General features: G+C 39.4%; 1 protein-coding gene across 13 annotated transcripts in view; it reads left to right on the top strand.

Annotated features, from left to right (window-relative positions):
- The window catches only part of fryb (furry homolog b (Drosophila)), an 87847-nt gene that overhangs the window by 55456 nt on the left and 5761 nt on the right, over positions 1 to 26630 (top strand). For 9 of the 13 annotated variants that reach the window (XM_053686682.1, XM_053686680.1, XM_053686679.1 and 6 more), the window contains 25 exons: positions 158 to 329; positions 451 to 707; positions 1629 to 1775; positions 1989 to 2157; positions 2259 to 2349; positions 2523 to 2605; positions 8423 to 8573; positions 9781 to 9884; positions 11421 to 11606; positions 12506 to 12707; positions 13106 to 13257; positions 13836 to 14023; positions 14123 to 14217; positions 14530 to 15146; positions 15754 to 15851; positions 16847 to 17023; positions 18790 to 18930; positions 19725 to 19907; positions 20716 to 20877; positions 21323 to 21397; positions 21593 to 21760; positions 22564 to 22764; positions 22897 to 23040; positions 23472 to 23632; positions 25909 to 26119. In XM_053686682.1, the coding sequence (XP_053542657.1) occupies positions 158 to 329; positions 451 to 707; positions 1629 to 1775; positions 1989 to 2157; positions 2259 to 2349; positions 2523 to 2605; positions 8423 to 8573; positions 9781 to 9884; positions 11421 to 11606; positions 12506 to 12707; positions 13106 to 13257; positions 13836 to 14023; positions 14123 to 14217; positions 14530 to 15146; positions 15754 to 15851; positions 16847 to 17023; positions 18790 to 18930; positions 19725 to 19907; positions 20716 to 20877; positions 21323 to 21397; positions 21593 to 21760; positions 22564 to 22764; positions 22897 to 23040; positions 23472 to 23632; positions 25909 to 26119 (4335 nt within the window). The remainder of the gene's footprint in view (positions 1 to 157; positions 330 to 450; positions 708 to 1628; positions 1776 to 1988; positions 2158 to 2258; positions 2350 to 2522; positions 2606 to 8422; positions 8574 to 9780; positions 9885 to 11420; positions 11607 to 12505; positions 12708 to 13105; positions 13258 to 13835; positions 14024 to 14122; positions 14218 to 14529; positions 15147 to 15753; positions 15852 to 16846; positions 17024 to 18789; positions 18931 to 19724; positions 19908 to 20715; positions 20878 to 21322; positions 21398 to 21592; positions 21761 to 22563; positions 22765 to 22896; positions 23041 to 23471; positions 23633 to 25908; positions 26120 to 26630) is intronic. The other 4 variants (XM_017489586.3, XM_017489581.3, XM_017489580.3 and 1 more) reach the window with 2 other exon arrangements.

Raw genomic sequence — 26630 nt, 5'->3', positions numbered from 1 at the left:
TTAAATATATTTTCAAAATTTAATGTGTCGTTTGCTTTGTTCATGAATTTTCTGAAAGATACACGTCTTAACCACCAAAGGTGAAGATTTATTCCAAGTTCAATTGATTTTTCTCAATTTTTCTCTTGCTTTTTTCCCTTTGCTGTGTGTTGCACAGGTTTTGGAGGCAAAGCTATCTGTGTACTCTGCAAGAATAGTGGGCCAAAAGTCAGGGAACATCTTGTATGGCACCCACGGCCCTTTGCCCCCTCTTTACAGTGTATCCCTCTCACAGCTCTCTAACCAGCTTGCCTGCATGTACCCAGAGCTCACTCTCCCCCTCTTCTCAGGTAGTGTGTTTGTATGTTTGTTTGTATCAGAGCAGTAGCACTGAGTAAACAGTGTGGAAGACGAAGCCTGCAAAATCTCACTACTCTGCTTTTTTCCTTCTTTTTCTTGACACACACACAGAGGTCAGCCAGAGGTTTCCTACCACTCATCCCAATGGTAGGCAGATAATGCTCACCTACCTGCTGCCTTGGCTGAACAACATCGAGCTAGTAGACACGGGTCTGCTTCCCCCAGCCTCCAGTCCCTGCACACCAGAAGAGGATGGGCAAAAGCATGCAGATGGCATGGGCCTCTCACACCCGCTCAGAGGCAGTGGCTGGGGATCCTTGCAGGCCACCTCTCTCATTCTCAACAACCTCATGTACATGACTGCCAAGGTACAACTCAGTCTGCACCATAATTAGTATGAGGTTTTATAAGCCTTTACAGTTAATATTGGATTAACCGTCCTTGGTTTTATTGTATTATGTCAGTGATGGTTACTGATTTCATTACCAAAAGCTTAGCCACTCCCAGAAGTTCTAGAAGACCTTTTTCCATTAAAAAAAATTATTATATCATTGTTCCACTGTTAAAGAAAAAATATCATATAATGGGTATTTTTGTCTCAAACAAAATGTTAACAAAATGGCTATGGGGAAAATAGCACCAATAAATTTGTAAATTGCTTGAAAGGTTGTGAACCCTTAAGAATGTTCTACATTTCTGCATAAATATGACCTAAAACATCATCAGATTTTCAAAAGTCCTAAAATTAGATACAGGGAACCCAATTAAATGAATGAAACAAGAATATTACATATCTGTGAGTGGCAAAATTATGTGACTCTCTAGAATTCGACTTTGATAAATCTCTGGGTTTTTAAAAAAAAATAAAACAAGGAACTCACTCACACATGTTTGTCATCCCATTGATTGAAATATACTGACTCTAGTTATACCTTCGAATTAATTGCTAATTCTTTAGGTTCACATACTTTTGCCACTTACAGAGCTATAATATTGGATCAATTTCCTCAATAAATAAATGGCCAAGTATAATATATTTTTTTCCTTTCATTTGTTTACTCTGGTTCTGTTTATCTACTTTTAGGAAGTTTTAGTTCATATTCATGCAGAAATTTAGACAATTCTAAAGGGTTCACAATCTTTCAAGCACCTCTGTATCATTGGTATATCATGAAGACCATTTTAAAGTAAATATTGCCTACTGCTGCTTTCTTTTGTGGTGCCCTTGTACTTTAATTTATAATTCCAATTACTTTGTGTTTTAAGTATGTTGTATTTGTGTTCTTAAGTATGGTGATGAGCTTCCAGGCCCAGAGATGGAAAATGCATGGAATGCTCTAGTGACCAATGACAAATGGAGCAACAATCTGAGAATCACACTGCAGTTCCTTATAAGCCTGTGTGGAGTCAGCAGTGACACCACACTACTACCTTATGTAAGGATACACAAACAGTCTTACTGTCTCTTACTCTCTTACTGTATTTTCTTTGTTTTCTGCTCAACAAAAATGTCAACAGAACATCAAAATGTTTCACTTTCCTTTGGGGACCTTTGGTACACATCATGATACATTGTGTGGCACCAGAGACAAAGCTCACAGTGTCAAACATTCAGATCTTACAAACCTGTGTTTTTTGTCTGTCTCTAGATTAAGAAAGTAGTGATCTATCTGTGTCGTAACAACACCATTCAGACCATGGAGGAGCTGCTGTTTGAACTTCAGCAGACTGACCCTGTTAACCCTGTAGTGCTGCATTGTGATAACCCACCTTTCTACCGCTTTGCAGCCAGCAGTAAGATCTCCGCTGTGGCCTCAGGTGACCATAGACAAGAAATATGACTGCTCTTCATTTATTGTTCATAATGGTCTGGGTTTTTTTGTTAGTCTGATGTTTTCTGTGTTGTATATTTGATGAAGGGACAACATCCAGCAGCAACACTGTTGTAGCAGGGCAGGAAAATATCCAAGACACGGATGAGTCAAAGATAGCTCGAGAGAACGAGGAGAGGTAATTGTCTGCAGAGATAAGAGACTGAGCTTTTTATACTAAAACAGTACCTTTTTAGTATACAGTTTCAAAGTAGTTTCTTTCTTGGAAATGAATTTTTAGTGCTTTTGTGCTTTGTGTGTGTGTCCTCACTGCTGATGTTTGCATGTTTTTGTTTTTGTGTATGTCTGCAGGTTAAGTAAAGCTGCGCGAGCACATAACCGACTAGAGTCACGTTACAGTAACAGCTCCGGGGGCTCCTATGATGAGGAGAAAAGTCAGTACATTGTTATCGTTGACCTCTGACCTCTCATCTTTGACTTCTCAGTTTTGTGATTTCACTAATTTTTGCTATCACTGGCTGTTTACTGTGCTGTTTAAAGTGTCCAAATTACAAGCTCAGAGCAACAGATATTTCACCTGCTTTTATGTGTGTATAATTTATTTCTTTCATTCATTTCTTTATTTAACCAGGTTAAAAAACTCATTGAGATTAAAAATCTCTTCTACAAGAGTGACCTGGCCAAGAGGGCAGCAACAATTAACATAAATGTACAAATTTACAACATCAAGAACACAAAATAACACAATCAAGGATCACAACAACAACTTACCAGGAGATAAAACACAGAATCTGTTAGAAGTACTTTAAACTCATTCAGTTATGAAAGCATGGTCAGCTTTAAATTATGTTGGAGATTATCCCAAATAACAGAAGCATTATAATTAAAGTCTTTTTTCCCAGCTCTTTTCGGACCTGAGGAACGTAAAGATATAACAGGTCATTTGAACGAAGATTATAGCATACTTTTGGGAAACGACTCGTTCCCTTCTCAAGGAACAGGGTTACATGGGTAACCCAAACATTCCCTTTCAAATGGAACTCAACGTTGCATGAGCTTCATGCTGTGGGAATGAGTATAGCCACTCCGTCTTACTGAGGCCTGTCACAGAGGCTCCATCAATTGCAGTGTGCCTGGCCAATATGGCAGCCACGTAGACACTAATTGTAGAAGGAGCCAACTTTGCCAAAAAATGTTACTGTAAGAACTCCAGGACTGTAGCCATTGCGCAGTTTACTGGGTCTCACTGACGTTCCTAGCATTTAACATGGTCTCTACAACCTCAGTTGAGAGACCAGAATCTATAAGCTGGTGCCACTCAGGGGCCAGACTCACAGATTCCATAGTTCCGGTTGAGGGTGATAAATCAACCCTCTGGCTTGAGACAATAGATCCCTGCAAACGGAAATCTCCCAGCAAGTACCATCCAGCAGAGATATTATCTCCAAGAAGCATATACGATCTGGCCAATAAGGCCAATTGTAATACTGAATTAATGTGTGCAGCGTAGACCACCCAGCCGCAGCACACACATCCTGTAAGGGTACCCCTTAAATAAAGCATTTGAGGAGGTGACCCCCCTAGTGGAATGAGTCCCTATGCCCAGAGGTGTAGCGAGAACGCACGCCTCATAAACAATAGAGATAGCTTCCACTATCCAAATAGAGATGTGCTGCCTTGATGCAGCATCACGTTTACTGTCACAGCCAAGCAGACCAATAACTGCTCCGACGTATGCCACTGGCCAGATGTAAGTACAAGGAGCCCTCACTGGACACAGTAGGTGCAATCTTCTTCATTCTGGTATAAGGAACAGAGCAGGGGAGAAAGCCTGCAACACTACTGGCTGTACAGCATACGTAGGCACTTATAATCCGGCCTAGGATAATCCAGGCGCAAAATCAAGGCAGGAAGGGGCAACAGGGATGTCAGGGCAGCCAAAAGAGCTACCTAACCCTAACCCTAAGCTTCTGTGGTCCAGGAAGGTCTGTCAACTGTGAGCTGGCCCCTCAGTGGCCAGACTCACACTTTCCATAGTTCTTTCTTGAGACAATAGATCCCTGTGTGAGGGAATCTCCCAAGGAGTACCGTCCAGCAGAGATTTTATCTCCGAGAACCAAACAGACCAATTCAGTGCTACTAGCAGCAGACATAGCACGATCTTGGCAAACTCTTGCTAGAGCCTGTGGGAGCAGAGCGACTGGGGGAAAAGCGTACAGACATGACCTCGGCCATGTGTGTACCATGGCGTCCAGCCCTGATCTTTTGTCTTTGGTGTGGGAGGAGTGAGGGTGAACCACAGTCTGCAGCGTGTTGTCTCCTCGGAAGCAAACATGTCCACTTCCGCTCGGCCAAACCTCCACCATATGGACTCACCCATTTGTGGATAGAGCCTCCAATCCCTGGGCTTCAGCCCCTGCCTCGACAGGATGTCCGCCCCCACATTCCAGTTGCCCAGAATGTACATTGCAATCACTGACAAAACTTCCCCTCCGCCAGAGAAGAATCAGTTGAGCCTGACTGAAGAGGGGCACAAAAGTAATCCTCCCTGGTGATATATGAGACCAGCGCTGTATTGTCTAACACATGGTGACCTCTTACCTGAGGAGAAGAATTTCAGTGCTAGAAATACGGCCCACACATCTAGACGATTTAGATGCCATACTAGATGAGGGCTGCTCCAGAGACCATGAGGGAGGTGTCTGACATTACCATTTTGCGATAAGAGATGCCCCTAGAGTGTGACCTGAGGCTAGAAACTTCTGGGGACACCTCCGAGTTTTCAGAGCACATAGGCATTGCCGCGTGACACTGATTACTCTCAGGGGTTTCATCCTCGGATGAAACATTTTGTTTGAGACTTTCAGCCACCACTGAACGGTCTCATGTGCAATGGACCCAACAGTATTATGTTGGCTGCTGCTGCAATAAGCCCAAACCTAACTTTATCTTGCTCAGTGTTGATAGGATGGTTGGGGATAGATATGCCCTCATCATATTCAAATCCCATATAACCCCTAGAAAAGTCATGCTCAACTGGAGAAGCAAATTTCCCTGAGGTTCAACCTGAGTCCTATGCTTCTCATGTGGCTGAGAACTACATCTTGATGTTGAATCACCAATTTCCTGGACCACGCTAAAATTAACCAGTTGTCCAGGTAGTTTAGCACACGGATGGCCTGGAGTCCCAAAGGAGCCAGCGCAGCATCCATGCACTTCGTGATGGTGCGAGGGGATAAAGCTAGCAAAAGGAAGAAACGATATTTATATTGTTTCCAAACGCGAACCTCAGGAACTTCCTGTGACTGGTCATTGGACTATACGTCTTTTAAGATCTAGCGTCACAACCCAATCCTCAAACTGAGTCTGTGGGATGATAAGTTTTAGCGTCAACATCCTGAACCTGTATGTCCAAAGAGAATGGTTCAGATGACACCGATCAAATACTGGGGCTAACTGCCCTAACAACCTCTCATCCCCTGATACCTCCCTCTGCAGCCCCTCAAGGCCGCTCCTTTTGCCTTGTTGGCACTGATGGCCCTCTGATTTTGCTGCCGTCAATGGAGCAAGGTGGCTTGTAAGCACCTCCTCCACCTTCGGTATAGCATAGTAGCCATTCTGTCTATCTCCCATGATGGCCAAATAATCTGACGTTGCGGGGTTATAAACACAGCTTTCCCCAAAAGTGTGACACTTCATGGTGAATTTCCAGGAAAAAAGAGAAGTTTTCTGCTGCTTGAGGGAGCGCACACCTCCTCACTGGCTCCCCCTCTGACTCAGAGTCAGAGAGGGTGGGTTGAAGGAGAAGTCGCTTTGCAAGCTCCAGAGGAAAGAGCAAGAGATAGAGCAGCGGTCGTCTCCGATTCCCCCTCCAAATCCATATGGGACCCTCAGGATCTTAGCCCGCTGGCTGCCTCAACAGTGTCCTGAGTTTCTGAAATCCATCTCGCTTTGGCTGAGAAACGAGAGAGCTGGAAGCGGAGTCCGCTGCAGCGCACTCCGCTCCCATTCACACAAAAAATGTGTCCCTCCCCCTCTGTAATAACATGAGAGCTGGGAGTAACTCTCTAAAGCTCATTCTGTTTGTATAGGATTGCGACAGAAGTATATATACTTCTGAATATATATATATTCTTTTGAAAATAGAGAGCAGTAAAGATTTTTAGGCACATTCACAAACACATACCGACATGTGGCTGCGCTGAAGACAAAAGAGCTGATGACGTGGTTTACAGGCGCCGTTTTATAGTCATACGACGCGCGATATGCCATGTCACCCGACCATGGCAGGCCTATAAATAGGCATGATTTTGCACAGACTTCAGATACCGGTCACATGTGAGGGCGCTTCCGACAGCATGAAGCTCACGCAACATTGAGTTCCCTTTGAAAAGGAACATCACTTGGTAATACTGTTAAGAGTTGGTGATAGAACAATTAAAAGTAATTCAGGTAATAATTCATTCAGATTTTGCTGATGGAGGCCTATAACAACCAACCACTGTCAGATAAATTTATTTAGAAAGCTCAATTTTTAAAGCTAAAAACTCAAACATCTTACTAATTGATACTGCAGTTATCACCCTGGTGTGAAATTTATTCATTACATAAATTAAAATTCCACCTCCCTTTCTCGGGTGGTCACATCTGAACAGAGTGTAACCACTTATATTTATTTCCTTATCTGGGATAGCTTTACTTAACCAAGTTTCAGAAAGTATAATAATGTCACCATCTGTCAAATGATCCCAGATTCTAACTGAATCAATTTTTGGAAGCAGATTACAAATGTTTAATTGAATAAAGCCAACTCCAGATCTAGATTTAAAATCCTCAGAAGTGCTCAAATAACCAGGCCCTGCTTGAATATGGTGATTAGTGTGAATATTACCAGATAAAAGTATAAGTAAATAAACAAAAACATGACGTTTAAATGAATTGTCTGAATTGGAACTGGGTGATTTTGCTTGAAAACAAATATTATAAAGGAAAGCAATTTCAAATGATGATTTTGAAAGAAATTTTATAAACAGGAAAAGTCCAATTGCATCACTTTATTTTTCTAGCCTTAGTCAAGATCCCAGGATGTGCCCCCAGCATGGCTGTACTCCATCAAAAAGTAAAAATGATTTAAATCTTTTACAGTCGTCCTCAGAGGAGACCAAGCCCTTTAGTAAAAACAGCAAGACTAGAAGACGTGACATTTTCATAAAACCCACTTTGATGATCTGCGTTCAGATGCACTCCAAATCATTCTGTTATTGTTCTGTGCTCATGTAACAGTGGGGAAGGAAAGGCAGTTAGATACATGTGCAGGTCAGCCTGGGGATTGTCATAAGCTAGCAGACCAAACAGTACTAGGAGAATCTATACTTGATCATGCATAAGAAAGTCATCACATGAAAAACAAAATCAGAAACTCGCATCTTGGTGCTGCATAAATGAGATAAATGAGAGTTTTGCTGAATTCCATTACTGAATGGAAGATCTAAGGAATTATCAGTGTGATCACCTTTTAAGAATTCCAGTAATGTTTTGAGCCATTTTTAATTAATCCAACACTCATGTAGTATTTTTCAATCCAGATTGTTTCCAGTCCAGAGAACTGTCTAAAGCTTGTGCCTTTACCCCACATGTACCCACATATGAATATGTGTGTATGTGTGTATGTATGTGCGAGTATACTGGGTGTGTTTGTCATGTGTTTGGTCTGCATACCTGGCGTGTCTGCTCAGAGAGACCATTCTGAAGATTAATGATATGCTGCTGATGGCACAGCACTCATGCTTTGGAGGACTAGTGGCACTTTGTATAGTCAAGTGAAGTGGCAGATGCTGTACTTTACAGCTTTACTCAGATGGTATTATTCAAGAATACGTTATTAAAGAATGGTAGAACACAGGTGCACCTAACACACAGTACTAACTGTTATTGTCTTTCAATTAGCTATAAAATTTTGTTTTTGTGTGCATAATTCCTGTTATCATTTTAGTAAATAAAAGCAGTTATTGATATTAATTAAGTTTTAATGAAATATGATGTAATCTTGTTTGAGATGTATAATTTTCCAAATTGTTAAAGACTTTCTTAAATGCACAGAGAACAGTTTGAATGCTACTGTAATAGTTTTTGAGAAATAACTGACCATAGTCTTTGAAATGTGGCTCCAAAAATCAGATCAAAATAATTTAGTATTTTTAAATAGTATGTAACTGTATTAAATACCTGCTGTAATGTGATGGTGTATGCAGATGATCCTCTCCCACCGTATGCTGGCTGGCTACTCAGTGTGTTAGAGTGTAACCGGCCCCAACCTTTGCCTATGCCAATTAATGGAGGTTGCTGGGCTCCGCTTGTGGACTACCTGCCTGAAACCATCACACCACGGGGGCCCCTCCACAGGTAAAAAAAGTTCTGCCTTGTCCTCAGTCTCCTTATTTCTGCTTACTTTGTATTCCTAGCACATTTGACTAGCAGATTCAATTAAATATTTAGGACGGCAAATTTATTATTGCAGCTGCATTTTATACATTACATAGACACATACTAACTTTCACACACATTTACACAGCATTCAATAATACTTCAGGGTCTGTTTAGGTCTAGTATGTGAACATGGATGCTTTATTTCAGTTTCTATACAAATATGCTTTCATAGTTTTACAACAGTGGAAAGTTTTTACCAGTGCAGAGTGCCTGATATTCTTCTTTTTTTTTTTTTTTTTTTTAACTGTTTTTAGCACTGTTATTATGGTGCTAAGACAACCATGAGATTTTGCAGTAGGCTCATGACAGTCAGTGTTTACTTTATAAAAGTGGAGCAGTGCTAAAAGCATTCAGTGGTGAGTAAGTGTGTGTTAGGTAAGCTTTTGTTGGGCAAGTATTTTCATCTTAATGGAATATGTGGGGATTTTATCATTATGGGACATTTGAAAAGTCCCCTTAAAGAAACTAATTTTACCTCAAAAAGAAGGGAATATTATTCCTAAAATTCTAAATTTCCATTCTATTAGATATGCTTTTATATGCTTACGGTTAAGATTAGATTTAGGTGAAGGCATAGTATTATTTAGCAACAGCAATATCATATTAGTTTCCCACAAAAATAGACTGTGTGTGGGCATGTTTTTATATCTTGTTATGCACCAAATGTTCCCACAAGTCTAGGACTTTCTGACAGTTTTGTCAATTGGCTGTTCCCTAAGGGAAATGTCACATTTGGCTTTGTTGAATACTATCAAAAGAACAGAAGCTTCTTTTTGATAATATGTATAGTTACGCATATATTTATAAAAATTTATTGAATTTATTGAATTGAAATAAAAATTTATTGAATTGACTAAAACAAGAAGCACAACTGGTAAAAATATGCACCCTGATGCGCAGTTTAATACTATTTTTCAGCAGTCATTTGTACCAACTGTGGTAAAATAAAACAAAAAATGTGTCCTTCATTTTCTTTCAGTTATTTTATATTATATATATATTGTTATTAGATTGTAATTTAATGTTATTGTTGCCAAACCACAAAAATAGCAGCTACAATCCTCGGAAATGGGAATCTCACTGTACCGCACGGACTCATGGGATTGTTGATGTGTGTTGATAGGTGTAATATAGCGGTGATCTTCATGACAGAGATGGTGGTGGACCACAGTGTGCGAGAGGACTGGGCTCTGCATCTGCCGCTCCTGCTGCATGCCCTCTTCCTTGGTAATACCGCATCACTTTTACACCTGCTGCCTTTCTTTCATTCTTTTCTCTTCTCTGTCTTTCATTTCTGACTTGAAACTGATAAAATAAGGCTTGAAACAAGATTCACCTGGACACCAAGTATGTGATTGTAACTGATTGTAATGAGTAATGTTTTAGGCATGAATCCCATGTATGCGTGTGTGTATATACTAAATATGTATGTGCCTGCATAAGTGTGTGTGTCACTAATGACATCTGCTGTGTTATAAAGGCCCATCTGTGGCATTTGTACACATCAGCGACTACATTCCCAGCTGTAATTACAGCTTTCAGGAAAGCTGAATAACACATTGCAACCATGCCAAAAATGTGAAAAATCTCTGATGAAAAAGGATGGAACATCGGGGAGGGGAAAGAAATGCCATAACTCACAGCTTATCTCTCTTAGACTCTTTGTGTCGTCATCACCTGCTGTCTCCATTGCATTCTCATGTCTACAGATTTGTGCAGAACTCTTCGTCTGATATTTTATCTGCAGTCAAAACTATTGCAGGCATGTTTATCACCGATAAAAGCATGTACATATGTCTCATCTGCGCACACAAGTATTGCAAGTATTTAATATAAATTAAAGCAGAATGGTTTAGTTTAGGTTTAATTTAACTAAAGGTTCTCTGACTCATTGTTGCAAACACACAATAATTGTATTGTGTCTAATTGTGTAAATAAGATATTTTTCTGAATATTTTGCACATCATTCTTCTTCAACTTCGGGTATAGATTCGTATAGAAGCCTTGTTACTGTTCACAGAGATTTGGGTCTAAATGGTCTGCACTTATATAGCGCTTTTATCCAAAGCGCTTTTTACACTGTGTCTCATTCACCCATTCACACACACACACACTCACACACCAATGGTAGCAGAGCTGCCATGCAAGGCGCTAACTTGCCATCGGGAGCAAATTGGGGTTCAGTGTCTTGCCCAAGGACACTTCGGCATGTGGAGTCACGTGGGCCGAGAATCGAACCGCCAACCCTACGATTAGTGGACAAGCCGCTCTACCACCTGATCCACAGCCCCCCAGGGCTCTGCAAACATATGATATGTTGGGTATTTGCCATCAGTGGTTTTGAAAAAAAAAAAATTTCCGTTCCACTGAATATCTTGATCCAGTAAGTTCATTGTTGTCATGACAAACAAAAGTTTCTTTCCCAGTAATCCATCCATCCATTTTCTATACCACTTATCCTACTGGGTTGCAGAACTCCCAACCCTGCAGGTGTGAGGCGAATGTGCTAACCACTAAGGCACCGTGCATCCTTCTTTCCCAGTGATAAAGACTAATTAAGACCAGTGCAATAAAGTGCCTAAAAAGATTCCAGTCAGGTTGCAGCTGACAAATCGTGATAGTTGTGCAGTCCACACAGTTTGTGATCTAAGTCACTAAGACTAGCTCTCTAGTCACTATTTTGGCATACTTTTATATGAATGAATCGCCAATAAATTTTATTTTACTTCATCAACCTCATCGGGTATTATTCTGGTCTTTCAGGTTTAGATCACTACCGGCCCGAGGTTTTTGAGCACAGCAAGCGGCTGCTCCTGCATTTGCTCATCGCTCTCTCCTGCAACAACAACTTCCAGGTCATCGCTTCTGTGTTGCTGGTCACCAGGGAGATCAGCGACAACAAAACACTTACCATTAAATCCAGCTTTCAGCCTGAATACCAGCATACAGGTACAGAAACGAATGGGAATACAAGGAAAGTACAGAATGATTGTGAAATTGTCAACAGCGTGACTGAATTATAGTGAAATGTCCAGCTGGAAAAGTTTCAACTTCGAAATACACACATCAATGATAGCATTACAGAGGAACCCAACAGCCAACACCCGCATATGAATTAGCATGTAATCAGATTCTAAGTTATGATGGTTTTAAATGTGCAGGTTGATACAGTCAGGGAGTAGAGGTGATATTTACGATGTCAAAGCCTGATGGTAATGCATGAGGTCTTATCAACAGAAGGAAAAATACACACAGCAGGTCTCACCACAAATAATCATATAACAGCCAACCCGAGAGAATTAGTATTTCAGTTGTCTTGTCTATGAAATAATAAGACAGGAGACTAGAACGAGACTTTGTAACTCTTTCTGCCTGCCAAATCATCTGCATTTAAAATTACTAGCACTTTATCTATGTAGTGTGTGTCAAATATTTGGATGGGAATTTAAAAAAATTTATACTATCAGTATTAAGGACCAAGTTTTTGACACATGCACAGCCAAACAAATTCATCTACACATAGGAGAGACATGTAAGTCTTACCACAAATAATCATTTAACCGCCAACAGAGAAAGTGTGATAGACATAGTGTGAAGCATGTTTTAGAGAAACAGTGAAAGAACCGGTGCAGTCGCGATACCAGATCAGCTTATAGACCTACCGCAGGTGTCCATTATTTTGATTCCAATATGAGATGAGTTATATCTTCATTATGAATATCGAATACAATCGACACCCCCTTCCCATGTCTATACCTGTATCAAATGGAGTGGTGTTAGAAAAGAGACTAAGAAGATCATTAAGAAAATATAGCGACAAAAAGAAAAGTCCTCTTCCTTCCTTACAGGTGGTCTGGACTTCCTACGGGAGTGGCAGGCATCTCCTGTGGCAGATTCGGGTATGAGCTCCTCCTCCACCTCCTCCAGTGTGAGCCTGGGAGGCAGCATGGGGAACCTCCCTCAGATCACAGCTGAACTTGAGGACCTGGAGGAGTCTCCAACTGAGTCTGAGGAGAAGACCAACAAGCTCATCGAGTTCCTCACAACCAGGTATAAACAGGGGTAAAGGAGTAAAGCACCTATGGCCAAACGTTTGTGGACACCTGACCAATCAAACCCACATGTGCTTGTTGAACATGGCATTACATATTTGATCCACCTTTGCTGTTATAATAACTTTTGAAAACTTTTGAGTTTGAAAACAAAAAAGAAGCAGGTCTTATTTCTTTAAGTTAAATTTCTTTAAGTTTCTTAAAAAATAATAATAATAATACTAATGGTATGTTGAAGCCAGGTTATAATACCTGTTATGCAAAAGCCAGGTCCTGGCAAATCTAAAATAGAAATCTCATGTAAAGCACAGACTCATTATCAGTTCCAGGGTCATGTGAAGAATCGTTTGTCCATTAATTCTGTCTGATCTTGGTGGTGGTTTTATGGTGTCACAGTGGCTGGAGTACTGTCTTGTCATTACTCAGGGCCTTCGGACCTCTATGGTGCCACGAGGACATCACACCAAAGAACCCTAACTCCAAGAGTGCGGAGCAGCTCACCAACTTCCTGCGTCATGTGATGTCCGTGTTCAAAGAGTCTAAGTCAGGTAGCTGTTAGTGTGCTTCAACTCAATGGAAACTTGCAATCAGTCACTTTGCTCTCATGTTTTAATGTGTATGTACCTACAGCATGCTTGTGTGTAACACAATTATGGCTGTTGTTCATGATGCAAATTAAACATATATTAGAATAAAAGGGGTAGTTTTTAGCCATGTAGTTAAATCAGAAAATGACAACACTACTGTAGTTCCATGGTTTCAGTGTTCATATTTAGCCTTAGGATGTCAGGTTACGATGATGCGTTTAGTATGAATTTGATTCAGTGTCTAGCTCACTTCTGCTGTGTAAATATAGTAAATATTGAAGTTGAGTGAAGGAGCAGTTTTAGAGAGGGGTCTAGTGTTCACCCGACCCAGAAACACAAAGCTTGTGTTGAAAGTTTTTTTTATTTAGAATTTTAACTTTGGCGAAACATCTCTGGGAAAAGAACTGTTTCAGCCTAGAGACTAAGACTAATTAACCGTCTCAACACCAGTCCAGGATGGCTGACAACCCTAATGGCACTCTGCTGGTTCTCTTTAATAGACAATTTATGTGCTTTTTATCATACTTTTTCTTCTTAAGACTTCCACCTGGAACATCAGTTGAGTGATGTGGCTCTTCAGACGGCTCTATGTAGCTCATCGCGCCACTATGCCGGTCGCTCCTTTCAGATTTTCCGAGCCCTCAGACAGCCACTATCTGCCCACGCTGTCTCAGACCTGCTGTCACGCCTAGTCGAAGTGGTGGGAGAGCATGGCGATGAGGTACAGGTGTGTACAGATGTAGCTGTGTGTGTGTGTTTGTGTGAGAGAGAGTGTGTGTCTTTTGTGTGTGGATATTCAGTCTTGTTTTATTGATTGCTCTCTCAGGGGTATGTGATGGAGGTGCTGCTCACTCTGGAGTCAGTGGTGGATAATTTGGCCGAATGCCTCAAAAACAGTGAACTGATGGCAGCATTGACTAGGTGAGGATTTAGCACTAATACTAACACAGTGCACAAGTTTATCAGTAAAGGATTTTAAAAAAGAGCAGCATGATGGTGCAGTTACTGAATATTAATTAATGATTTTTTAAAAAGTTTTTGTTTTAATTATTATTTATGAATTTGTTATTCAAGTGTAAATCGCATTCTGTTTTTTTTGTTTTTGTGTTTTTGGCAAGACATGCACTACATACCACTATTGTTCACCTAAAAAAAATAAAATAAGTGGATTGTTGATAGACATACACTGCTTTTATATATCATATCCACCCCTATCCTCTTCTTTTATCACAGATCCTCATCACCAGACTTTCTGGTGAGTGGGAAGCTCAACTCCAACTGCAAGAGCACAGGCCAGCTCAACCTGACACAGGATGGTACAGCTGAGCGCAGCAGACATCAGCGAAGTTATTCAGTGCCCAAAAAGTTTGGTGAGAGTGGTGAGCAGTCATCTTCTGACCCTCCACGCAGTGCCACCCTGGACCGTATTCAGGCCTGCACCCAACAAGGCTTGGCACGTTCGGCTCGGAGTGCCTCATCCACTTCCTCTGCACGCGCAGATGCTAGTTCCAACCCAGCAGAGCTAAGCCATGCCAGTCACCCTGCCAACCTACTAGCCACTGTCTTCTGGGTGGCCGTGTCTCTCATGGAGTCAGACTTTGAGTTTGAGTACCAAATGGCACTGCGGTTGGTGCACAAGCTACTTGCGCGAGTACCCCTTGAACAGCCAGAGAACCGTGAGCGCCTTGACAAGCTCCAGGCTCAGCTTAGGTGGAGCGGTTTCTCTGGCTTGCAGCAGCTCCTACTCAAAGGCTTTACCTCACCAGCCACCAGTGACCTTACATTGCAGCTCTTCTGTCAGCTTACACCTGTCTCTAGAGTTCCTGTAGTGGACATATCTCAGTCTATAGGTGAACAGCTTGTACTATTCAAACCATATTTAATCAAACATTATTTTGTTGACATACACAATATACACAAATTGATAATTTTGTCCCAAACAGAACAAGGGACATGGGGTAAAAGTATTATCAGTATTAGTGATTAGGATCATTATTAGCCCCTTTCTATAATGGGACAAACTGGTGTTTGATCTTGGTTCCAGTGTTCCTGTTGCCTTTTCACTGGGCTCAGTTTGAAGGGGGCCAACCCTCTACAAATGTCATGGGCAAAATTCTAATCCCCATTTTCCTGGTTGGTTACAGAGCAGTGTTTCATTTACTCCTATTGATTTAGTGACACATTAAACTTTTCATTCACTTCCTAGTATTATCAAAAATAATAAATAAGGATAACCTTTGACAGTAACAATGTAACCTTTGGCAATTTGACAGTAACAATGACTAAAACAAAAATATTGCTAGATAAAAAAGGCTGATGCAGCCATTGTTATTATACAGCACTATTACTACTGCTACTTTAAGATGCCTTATACTGTAGTACAATATGGTCCCTATGACTTTTGTCTTCTAACTGTCTATTCTTTTTATTTTTTTTCTCTCTCTATCTGTCACTCAGGCTTCCCTCTGAACGTGCTTTGTCTGCTGCCTAACCTGGTGCAGCATTTTGACTCGCCGACACAGTTTTGCAAAGAGAGTGCCGAGAGGATAGCACAGGTCTCACTTTTCAAACATTTTAAAGCCCATTTTAAAGCCATGGTTTGAATGGCTGTAATTTAATCCTTCAATGGCTACTGTGAAATCTTTTTTAAAGGAAACAGGCTATCCCAGCTAACAAAAATAGGTTCTAAGAATGTTTTGCTAATGTTCCCGTTAAGTTACATTCCCAAGTAACGTTCCCAAAATGTCCAATTTTTTAAATGTTTAAGAAAGTTTTTTCTTATTAATGTGAATGTTAGAGAAAACATTAAGGTACTATTCCATTTTATCATTTTGCAAACATTAAGATAACATTATTTCTGAATGTTCTCCGAACATTCAAAACGTCCAGTTTTTTTTTTTTTTTAAATGTTTTTTCTTGGTTATGCGAACATTAAAGAAAATGTTAAGGGAACTTTCCAATTTATCTCTGTGCAAACTTCCTCCAAACATTCCCGCTGGAACGTTGCTTATATTCACGTTCATATTAATTCAAATTATACAAATAGGTAAAACATAAACAGTTAATTTCTTACAGCCACAGGTATGGATTTCAAATCAACAAAAATGTACAGCACCAAAAACTGACATTTTTCATTATTTACAATTTCATATTGTTCATATTGTTATAATTTCATTGTTTGTTCCTTATAAATGTGTCTTGTGACTTCATGTTGTAAATTCTCTTATAACCATAATGATCAAAAAACCAAATAGTAACATTTAAAAAAACGTTCGACGAATGTTCCAGAAAAAAAAACGTTCCATGAATTATGTATAATTAAAATTTTTATGCTAACGTTTTGAGAACATTTTTAAAGACAAGATAACGTTAAACAAGTGTTCTATTAATGTTACTGGAAGAACGTTCATTCATAACTGTGATAGAAACTTGTCACAACATTAGCCAAAGTTCTGAGAACGGTTGCTGTTAGCTGGGATTCTGCCAACTGGTCAACCATGTAGTAATTATTTAAAAACTATTTATATGTGTGTCATTCATCTTACTGAAGGTATGTCTGGAGGAGAAGGAGAAGAATGCAAAACTTTCTCATCTGGCTCATGTGATGACTCTGTACAAAACTCGCTCTTACACCAGAGACTCGTTCTCCTGGGTCAGCGTGGTCTGTCGCTACCTGCATGAAGCTTTCTCTGACATCACACTCAGCATGGTCACATACATGGCTGAGGTGAGTGTTTCACATTCAATTCCATTTCTTAATTTTAATGGACTCAGGTCGAGCAAAACCAGATGTAAATTGCCTGTTCCATGTTTCTGGCCAAAAATGTAACGATACATACACTCTCTGAGCACATTATTAAGAACACTATACTAATACTGGATTGGGCCTCCCTTAGCTCCCTTAGTCTCAATTTTTCATGGCATGGACTCCACGAGATGTTGGAAGCATTCCTTTGAGATTCTGGTCCATGTTGAAATGACTGCATCACACATAATTTCCTGCAGATTTTACAGTCGCAATTTCCTGCTGAATCTCCTGTTCTACCATATCCCAAATGTGTTCAGTTTGATTCAGATCTGGTGACTGGGAAAGCCACTGAAGAACATTGAACTAATTGTCATGTACATGACCAGTTTGAGATGACTTTTCACACAGTTGGCTGATAATTGATAATTTCGTGAATGAGTAGGTATACTAATTAGGTTCCTAATAAAGTGTTCAGTGTGTGTATGCAGATGGTTCATAAAGTGGTTATACAGGTGCATCTCAAAAAAAATTTAATATTGTTGGAAATGTAAATTTTTTCCTGTAATTTAAGTCAAAAGGTGGAACTTTCATATATTCTAGATTCATTACACATAAAGTGAAATATTTCAAGCCTTTTGTTGTTTTGCTGTTTATGATTACGGCTTACAGCTAATGGAAATTGAAAGTTAAAAATATTAGAATAAAGAATTTATAATACAGAAATTTCGACCAGAGAAGAGCTCTCATCAGCTAATTAACTCAAAACACCTGCAAAGGTTTCCTGAGCCTTTAATCTCTCATTCTGGTTCAGTACACAACCACAATCATGCGGAAGATGAAAGTAAATTTTGCATTTCATTTGGAAATCAAGGACCCAGAGTCTGGAGGAAGAGTGGAGAGGCACAGAATCCAAGTTGCTTGAAGTCCAGTGTGAAGTTTCCACAGTCAGTGATTATTTGCTGTGCCATGTCATCTGCTGGTGTTGGTCCACTGTGTTTTCTCAAGTCGAAAATCAATGCAGCATCTACCAGGAGATTTTAAAGCACTTCATGTTTCCATCTGCTGACAAGCTTTATGGAGATGCTGATTTCCTTTTCCAGCAGGACTTGATACCTGCCCACAGTGCCAAAACTACTAGTAACTGGTTTGCTGACCATGGGGTTACTGTGCTTGATTGGCCAGCCAACTCGCCTAACATGAACCCCATAGAGAATCTATGAGACACAACAGACCCAACAACACAGAGAGCAGCCTGGGCTTCCATAACACCTCAGCAGTGCCACAGGCTGATTGCCTCCATGCCACACCGCATGGATGCAGTAATTCATGCAAAAGGAGCTCCAACTAAGTGTTGAGTGCATAAATTAACATACTTTTCAGAAGGTCAATATTTCTGTATTATAAATTCTTTATTCGAATATTTTGAGATTTGAGATACTGGATTTTTGATTTCCATAAACCGTAAGCCGTAATCCCCAAGATTAAAACAAAAAAAAGGCTTGAAATATTTCACTTTATTTGTAGTGAATATAGAACATATGAAAGTTACACTTTTTTAATTCAATTACAGGAAAAAATGAAGTTTTCCACCATATTCAATTTTTTTGAGATGCACCTGTATACTGTAATTGATACCACTATGGCCAGAAAATTTGTAGAAGCAAAAGTTCTTGGGTCAGAAAGGGATAGTGATAGTGATAGTGACTGTCAAGTGATAGTGGTGCTCTTCTTTCTCTTGCTTGTAGTTATTGGATAAAGGCTTACCCAGCATGCAACAGCCCCTGCTGCAGATCATCTACAGCCTGCTAAGTCACATGGACCTGGCAGCTATTCAGGTCAAAGCCTTCAATGTGGAGGTGCTCAAAACCATGGAGAAGTTTGTACATGTAGGTTGCATCTTCAGAGTGGGTCAAACAATGTATATTTTTTTAATTTATTTATTACTTCTACATGTAATTTGCACCTTGAGAGTGTATGATACATTACTTATGGCACAGAATTCTATAACTTTGGAGTATTACAATACAAAACAGCCTCACCATGTTTAAAATTGCATTTACTTATGTAACAATATGATATACAATGTACCGTGCTTTGCCCCATGAACTTTCGTAGTGTTTTAACATGGAACTGAAATTGACTTAACTGGGATTATTTAATGATTCCACAAGAAATAGCCCGTAAATATTTAAAAATCTGTAGAATCTATACTCCACACTCCACTGGTTTTATGGGTGAGTAGCAAGCCATTTGAAATTTGGATGCAACACACTGCCAAAAGGCATGCTGGAGACCCAGCTAGAAAAGGGTTCTCTGGTGTGATGAGACCAAAGCTGATTTTTTTTTTTTGAAATTTTGGCCTAAGTGCAACAATTGGCAGAAATCCTACACCAGAGTGGTTCATTACCAAGAAAAAGGTCTTTGATTGTGAAAATCGCTGTTCACTTGTGGTCTCCATCCAATCTGATGGAACAGACAAACAAATGTTTGTTCTTTTGTTTAATTCATCTTTATGTCACAATAAAAATATTATACATTTTGTGTAATTGAAAAAGTAAAACTCCCAATTACTGTAAGACAATTTCAATTGCAGTTTGTAACAGTACAAAAGTTCCAGGTACACATGGTATGTATGTAATGTGTGTGTGTGTGTGTATGTGTGTGTGTGTGTGTGTTTCAGACTGTTCACTGGAAAGAGGCCCTGAATGTGCTGAAGCTAGTAGTGTCTCGCTCGGCCAGTTTGTCCCTCCCATCTTATGCTCACGGGGATTTGGCCAACCTGGAGGTGAGCCGCATGATGTGGGATGGTTCATCCAAAGCCCTGCCTGGCAAAACACTAGAGTTCCACTTTGATATTTCTGAGGTAAGAGTAGGACGATTTCACCTGGTTGTGAACTGTTGTTTGACGTGCATATAACTGATCATAAATCCAACCAAAGTCAGTATTCAGTATTCTTCATGGTTTTACACTATGGTCTGTGGATATCACAAGATGATTTTGATCTTCACCAGGAACAGTGCACCACTATGTCATTAATGTAGATTCTAGTCAGTTTGCTCCCAAAGAAAAACAAACTTACCCTTTAGGGTGTTATGAGCATGTTCTGTACACAGGAAACACTCTATTTCCCAGAGCACAGTCTCAGGCTCTTATATGGTCTAATGAAAGCAGTAATATCCGGTCCAGAGGGAACAAGTGCAGACTGATAAAAGCTTCAGTAATTACACTGTTTTTCCACATGGACTTACAGTGCTTATCTACACAGAAGCTCAAACTGCTTACACTGTGTATCTCTGGTCAATTTGGGGACATTTTATTCCCACTTAGATAGTAAATGACTTCTTTAGTTCATCTAATAAAGTTCAGTCAATTAATGAAATTATATCAGTCAACGAATGGAATTGTATAATGCCTTTCGTTCACATCAGAACTAAAGACAACACTCAGAACTTGTTAAAGTTCTATTAAGAAAACCTTTTGTTAAACACACAGAAAACAACCTTGTACATTCGTCATTTCGAATCTTGAATAAGATTCACTAAGATTCATTGTTACCAGGAAATGTATCCCAGTACTGTTATGTCTACAGCATCACAAAGCCTTAACAGCAGTCTAGTTATATGCTTGTGTGTGTGTTCGTGTGTGCGTGTGCGTGCATACGTGTATGTAGACGCCGGTGATTGGACGTAGGTATGATGAACTGCAAGGTAGAGGAGGTAGAGACGGGAAAGCCCGTGCAATTGCAGTGACCCGTAGCACCTCGTCCACCTCATCTGGCTCAAGCTCTCCTGTCCTGGTGCCTGTCAGCTGGAAAAAGCCACAATCCTCACAGGTGAGACACAGATATTATGTGTCATGCCTCTTCCATGACTTCTGTGAGCATTTCATTTTTACATTTTGCCTCTGATTTAGATCATATATACTTTTCAGAAATTATCAAAAGCTTTTTCTTTTAATTTTCAGTATATATTTTAAAAGATTTAATGATGCATATGAAGACATTTAGAGAATTAAAGCCTAAATGTAAGCAAACTCTGTAGGTATTACACTCATTGTTCTTGATACTTAGTGTGATAGAAGCTACAGTAGCGCAAGGACAATATAAAAAATTATTGTTTTCTCAAAATGATTTAAATGATAAATGATTTCTCAAGTCCTGTTCTGAGATTGGTTTTCAATATATGTGCTATAAATGACAAGTGGAAGCTGTTTTTAGTCAGTACATTAGCTTCCCCTCTGGAGCAGACGTATCAAAGCAGTCTCCTTTGTGTTCTCAGAAACGAACACGTGAGAAGCTGGTGAATGTGCTGTCTCTGTGCGGCCAGGAGGTCGGCCTCAGCAAGAACCCATCTGTAAGTGATCACTCCAGCCACTTTACTACATTGCTGTGTATCTGAGCTGTATCATAAGTTGTTAATAAAACGAGCCGTTTAATGCCTCCTATGGCACCACCTGATTTTGACAAATGTTCGTTATTTTTTTTAACATTTGATTTGTCCCTATGAAAGTAATAGGATATAACCGAGTCAAGCATTTTTCTCTGCCAGGTGATCTTCTCCTCCTGTGGCGATCTGGAACTGATGGAACGCCAGCCCAGCCAGGTGTCCTCAGAGGACGGCACGCGAGAGGACACTCTAGATGACACTGCCTCTGAGCAGCAGTTTCGAGTTTTTAGGGACTTTGACTTCCTTGACGTGGAGCTGGAAGATGGAGAGGTCATTACAGCTTAGTGTTGAACTTAATCCGGGTCTTTAATTATAAACAACCATTGTTCTAAATCCTTGTTCATGCATAGATCTAGCAGTTGTTAATGTCAGTTTTTCACAAAACAGATTTTGACATGAGCTTGACAATATTTTTCAGAAAATCATAGTACAGTTTAATTACCTGGTTTTATTCTTATTATAATTTCTAACAAAACTTGCCCTTTCTGCAGTACCTCTGTTTCTCCTTCTTTTCATTTTCTTTCCCTGCTGCTGTATTAACAGTCTTCATTTGATGTCTTCTCTAACATGGTTTGCTTTATCACTGCTCTTTCTTGCTGTATGGATAACATTGTCTCTCTTTTTCTCCTGTGCTGTCCAGGAACTGCAGGTAAGCATGCGTGTGCCAGTGATTGATCTAGAGAATGACAGTGGTCTGTCTGCTGTAGGTGCATAGAAGCACTCTGTGCATGTGTGCATTATAGTCAGGATTGTAGCTGAAAGTTCTTAATAGAGATGACTTTTCACTTTGTTTCTTGTCATCAGTGTTATCAATGCATGTTGATTGTGTCTTGTGGCCAAGTTATATAAGCATTACAGTCTGAATTTATATAGAGGTCTTAAAAATGACAGGCTCAGCAGTACAATTTCAAAATAAAAATACAACCTGCAAGTGTGCGTGTGTTAAGTTCCTTAGATAAAACAATATTAAAAAAAACAGTAAAAGAAAAGAAGACTAATTAGGCATCTAGCCTGTAAAATCTTTTCAGCAGGGAATCTTTCAGTACACTCAGGTGGTATATGGTGTGTTCCAGGGTGAGAGCATGGACAACTTTAACTGGGGAGTACGGCGGCGCTCTCTGGACAGCACAGATCTGACAGAGCTACTGGAGGAAAGCCAACACTCAGACAGCATACCCAGCCTCGGGCCTCTGGATCCCCAGCACGACTCAGACGACTCGTCTGAGGAAGAGTCCAACTCCACCAGCCAGAGCTTCTCACACCACTCACAACTCGTATGGGACACAATTCTTGGAAAATTATTATTATTTTTTTTTATTATTTTTTTTTAATTATGAAGTATTCTTTTGCTGGTGCACATTTAAACAAAGTAACAGTCTATTATTATATCTCTCACTCCCTTTCAGACAATGAACCTGTCTCCTTCAGAGGACACCAATCATACTGACTCTTTGTCCACCTCCTATGACACATCTGCTGACCCAAACTCTCTGAATGCAACTACACCAGGCATGGGGATGTCTCTTCCAGATGATACCATCATTCCACCTGTGAGTAACATTCTGCCTGTCATCTCTTTTTCAGCCAACTAATTAAAGATCTATGGAAGGAAGGCTCTGAATTATCATTTTGTCCATAAATACCCCTTTCAAAATGCATTTAACTAAAAATCATATATTATAAAGATTATGGACAGATTATTCTATTTTTCAAAGAATAACAAGTTATGTTAAACTATTAAAACTGATTGGTCTTGGTAAGAATTAAATGAATTTTGTCTCTCATCAGGTCCTATATGTACTCACATCCTATATGATGGGGTGTTTTGGGGTGTTTTCAAATACATTTTAGAAATAAGTTACTACAAAGTCATGGATGGGGGCAATATGACATCCATTGCTAATGTGTAAACAGAACATAAAGGTTAAGGGAAAATAAGAAGGCAGGGTTTAATGAGTCCACTTTGTGCATTTGTATGCAGCCACTGCCTGAAGATGAGGTCAGTAATGTACAGGAGGATGACTTGTTGTTTTGTGTGAGCGAACTTCCTCCGGGGTTTGACTGTGGCTCCAGCTTCACTTTGGATATTCCACCAGAACCTGATCGATCAGAGATGGAGCTGGACCCAGGCTTCCTGCACAGGTATGCTGATATTAAGCTGCATTGTACAAAACTTTTGTAAAAATAAAAAAATATGAATAAAATGATTATTAGTTATTATTATTATTATTAGTAGTAGTAGTAGTATTACTATGATTATTATTATTGTTGTTATTATTATTACTGTTAATAATAATAATAATAATAATAATAATAATAAATGCCCTTGTTGATTTCAGTTGTGACTTCTGAATATTTCAAGTGTCAGGTGTTTAGATAAAGAAGGGTAACAAAGGAAAATCCAACATAAGTCTTAGTCTTTGTATGTTGTAAGGCCACCACGAGCCACCAGAGCTGCTTCCGTGCACCTTGGTATACATCGCAGGAACTGTAATGGAGGAATGAACACCATTCTTCAAAAAGATATTCCCTCAACTGGTATTTTGATGAAGGTAGTAGAGCAGGCTAGCTAACACCTCAGTCCAAAATGTCATATAGATCTTCAATTGGACTGAGATCTGATGAATGAGAACGAATTACATAATTTTCATCGAACCACTGAGCTGAGGATGGGGACAATGTCAACCTGAAACAGACCACTCAATCAGGATAGAAATTCTTCATTATAGGATAAAGGCAATCAGTCAGAATAACTTAATCCATTTTCAATGACTGTTCCCTCTAGGGGACAAGTGGGCTCGAACCATACCAGCAAGATGACCCCAGAGTATAACAGAGCTACCAGACCCCCTCACTGTAAGGGTCAAGCATTCTGGCCTGTGCACTTACCCATATGTCGAGAATATGATCTTTGGTGGGATATCATCTGATCATATCACTTTTTTCCCACATTTACAGTATAGACCACTGCCAGAGTTCAGGGGGTTTTACACCACTAAATTCTCAAATATGCATTTGTCATTGTAATGAGTTGTTTATGCCCTGCAGCTCTACTATATACAGGGTTTATACAAGGTGCTTGAATTTGGATTTTTGGTATTTAAGTACTGGAAAACCTTGAAAATAGCCATTTTATATCTAGTGGTCCTTAAAAAGTGCTTGAATTAATAAAAAAAAAAAAAAAAGTAAAATATGAAATCACTAAATAACTTGTGCTTATTTTCGACAATAAAGTGTTTATTTTCAACAGAAGACGAATACAATCTTTTCACTTAAAAATATGACTCCCTGCTACAGGGAGACATGTTGCTAAAACATTTTAATTTCCTCTATGTATGGAGATTTTTGGGACACCCTTTATATTGACGTTATGGTGAAAATGAAGAAATGGCTGAATAATGCAAATTTAGTCCAGCATGGCTGCAAAAGGCACCATATAAGAATGTATTGGTTTATTATTATTATTATTATTATTATTATTATTATTATTATTATTATTATTATTAATAATAATAATTATTAATTATTTATTTTTTGAATTAAAAAAAAAAGAAATAAAGAATATATTTGAATGACATATCTTGTATGGTCCTTGAAAAAAAAAATTGTGCTTGAAAAGTCCTTGAAAGTCCTGGAATTTCATTATGAAGCATCTGTCCGAAACCCTGTATATAATATCCCCCTTTGTGTGGTTGTGGCTGCTGACTGTCTGATCATGTCCTTCACTGACATTCTCATGACACTGATATTCCCCTAAAGAAGAGTTACTCTTCTGTTGTTTACATATCATACTAATGCATCACGGTCAGTATTATCTGATGTCCATCCCAAAGATCTAAATGCAGGTGTCATGTTAGTCACTGCTCCTATAGAAACACAGCTAGCTGAGAAGTATTTATGGCTAAAGCTCCTGCCATCCATGCCCACAATAATGAGCCCTCTTTCAAAGACATCTTTTTTGCCATCTCGGTCCAAAATCAATGTCAACTGGCCTCAGTGTGTTTATACATGCCACAGAGCATCGTAGGATTTTAACTGCTTAATATCATGTAGTACACCTCTCCGGAGACATCAAGAATCGATATCTTTCTCCACTCATTTATTCAGGTTTTTCCTTTAATATAAACATATGCCTGTATGTTTATTGAGGGTTGATGTTACTTTTAAAGTTAATTATTCCAACCAGGAAACCAGTGACTTTATAAAATGCTGATTTTAAATGACTATTAAAAGAGAACAGTGTGTGAATAGCCATCTTCCTCTACTGGATGATATATTGTTTCACTGTTACAATGTTGTGGGGTTTTTTTTATCCTCAAGTCTGAGAATATACTGCAAAATCTGTTCCACTTTGGTTACACATTATAGATACACAGAACAGCATGAGGAGTGAGTTTCGTTCCCCTTTTTTACCATAGCTATAGTTATGGAGAGGAGAGGGACGATTTGGACGAGCTGGGTTTTCCTCCACCCCCATCACCCTTCTTTTCCGCCATCTTAGCTGCCTTCCAGCCCACAGTGTGCGATGATGCTGAGGAGGCATGGCGCACACACATCAGTCAGCTGCTGAGTGACTCAGACGGCTCATGTGCTGTGTATACCTTCAGCATCTTTTACGCCCTGTTCCAGGTACTATGACTCCTACTGTTGCTATAGCATATGCTCATACTAAAACTCATAACACACACACAACATACAGATGTGAATTAAAGTATATAGACATTTACTATGCTGGCCAAAATTATTTGAGTACATATACCTATACCTTTTGGAAGTTTATATATGTTGCATGTACATGTGTATGTCTTTGTGTCAAAAAGACAAAAATTGCACAACAGTGAACTTTTAAAAGTTTGAAGTGATGCAATGTCTGCTGTGACCTGTATCAGGGGACGTTTATTAGTATTTTCCTTTTCAGGATAGTGGTTGTCGTGTGATAGGACTAACAAGTGGATGGGTGAAATTTTTTTCTTAACTTTTTACACCTACTGTAGATGAAAAAGAGAGAAAATACTTCTAACATCCTTTGACATTAGAGGTCTGACAAGTTTTCCTTCTTTCAAGTCATTTCAAATATCTTGTTGCAGTAAGTCAAAGCAACTGGACCTGTGTTACAATTTTAACAAAGTTTTCTATCATC

The sequence above is a fragment of the Ictalurus punctatus genome, chromosome 16, assembly GCF_001660625.3.
Source record: "Ictalurus punctatus breed USDA103 chromosome 16, Coco_2.0, whole genome shotgun sequence".
Taxonomy (NCBI): Eukaryota; Metazoa; Chordata; class Actinopteri; order Siluriformes; family Ictaluridae; genus Ictalurus; species Ictalurus punctatus.
The sequence above is the reverse complement of the archived record's forward strand: the minus strand, read 5'-3'. Positions and strand labels throughout refer to the sequence as shown.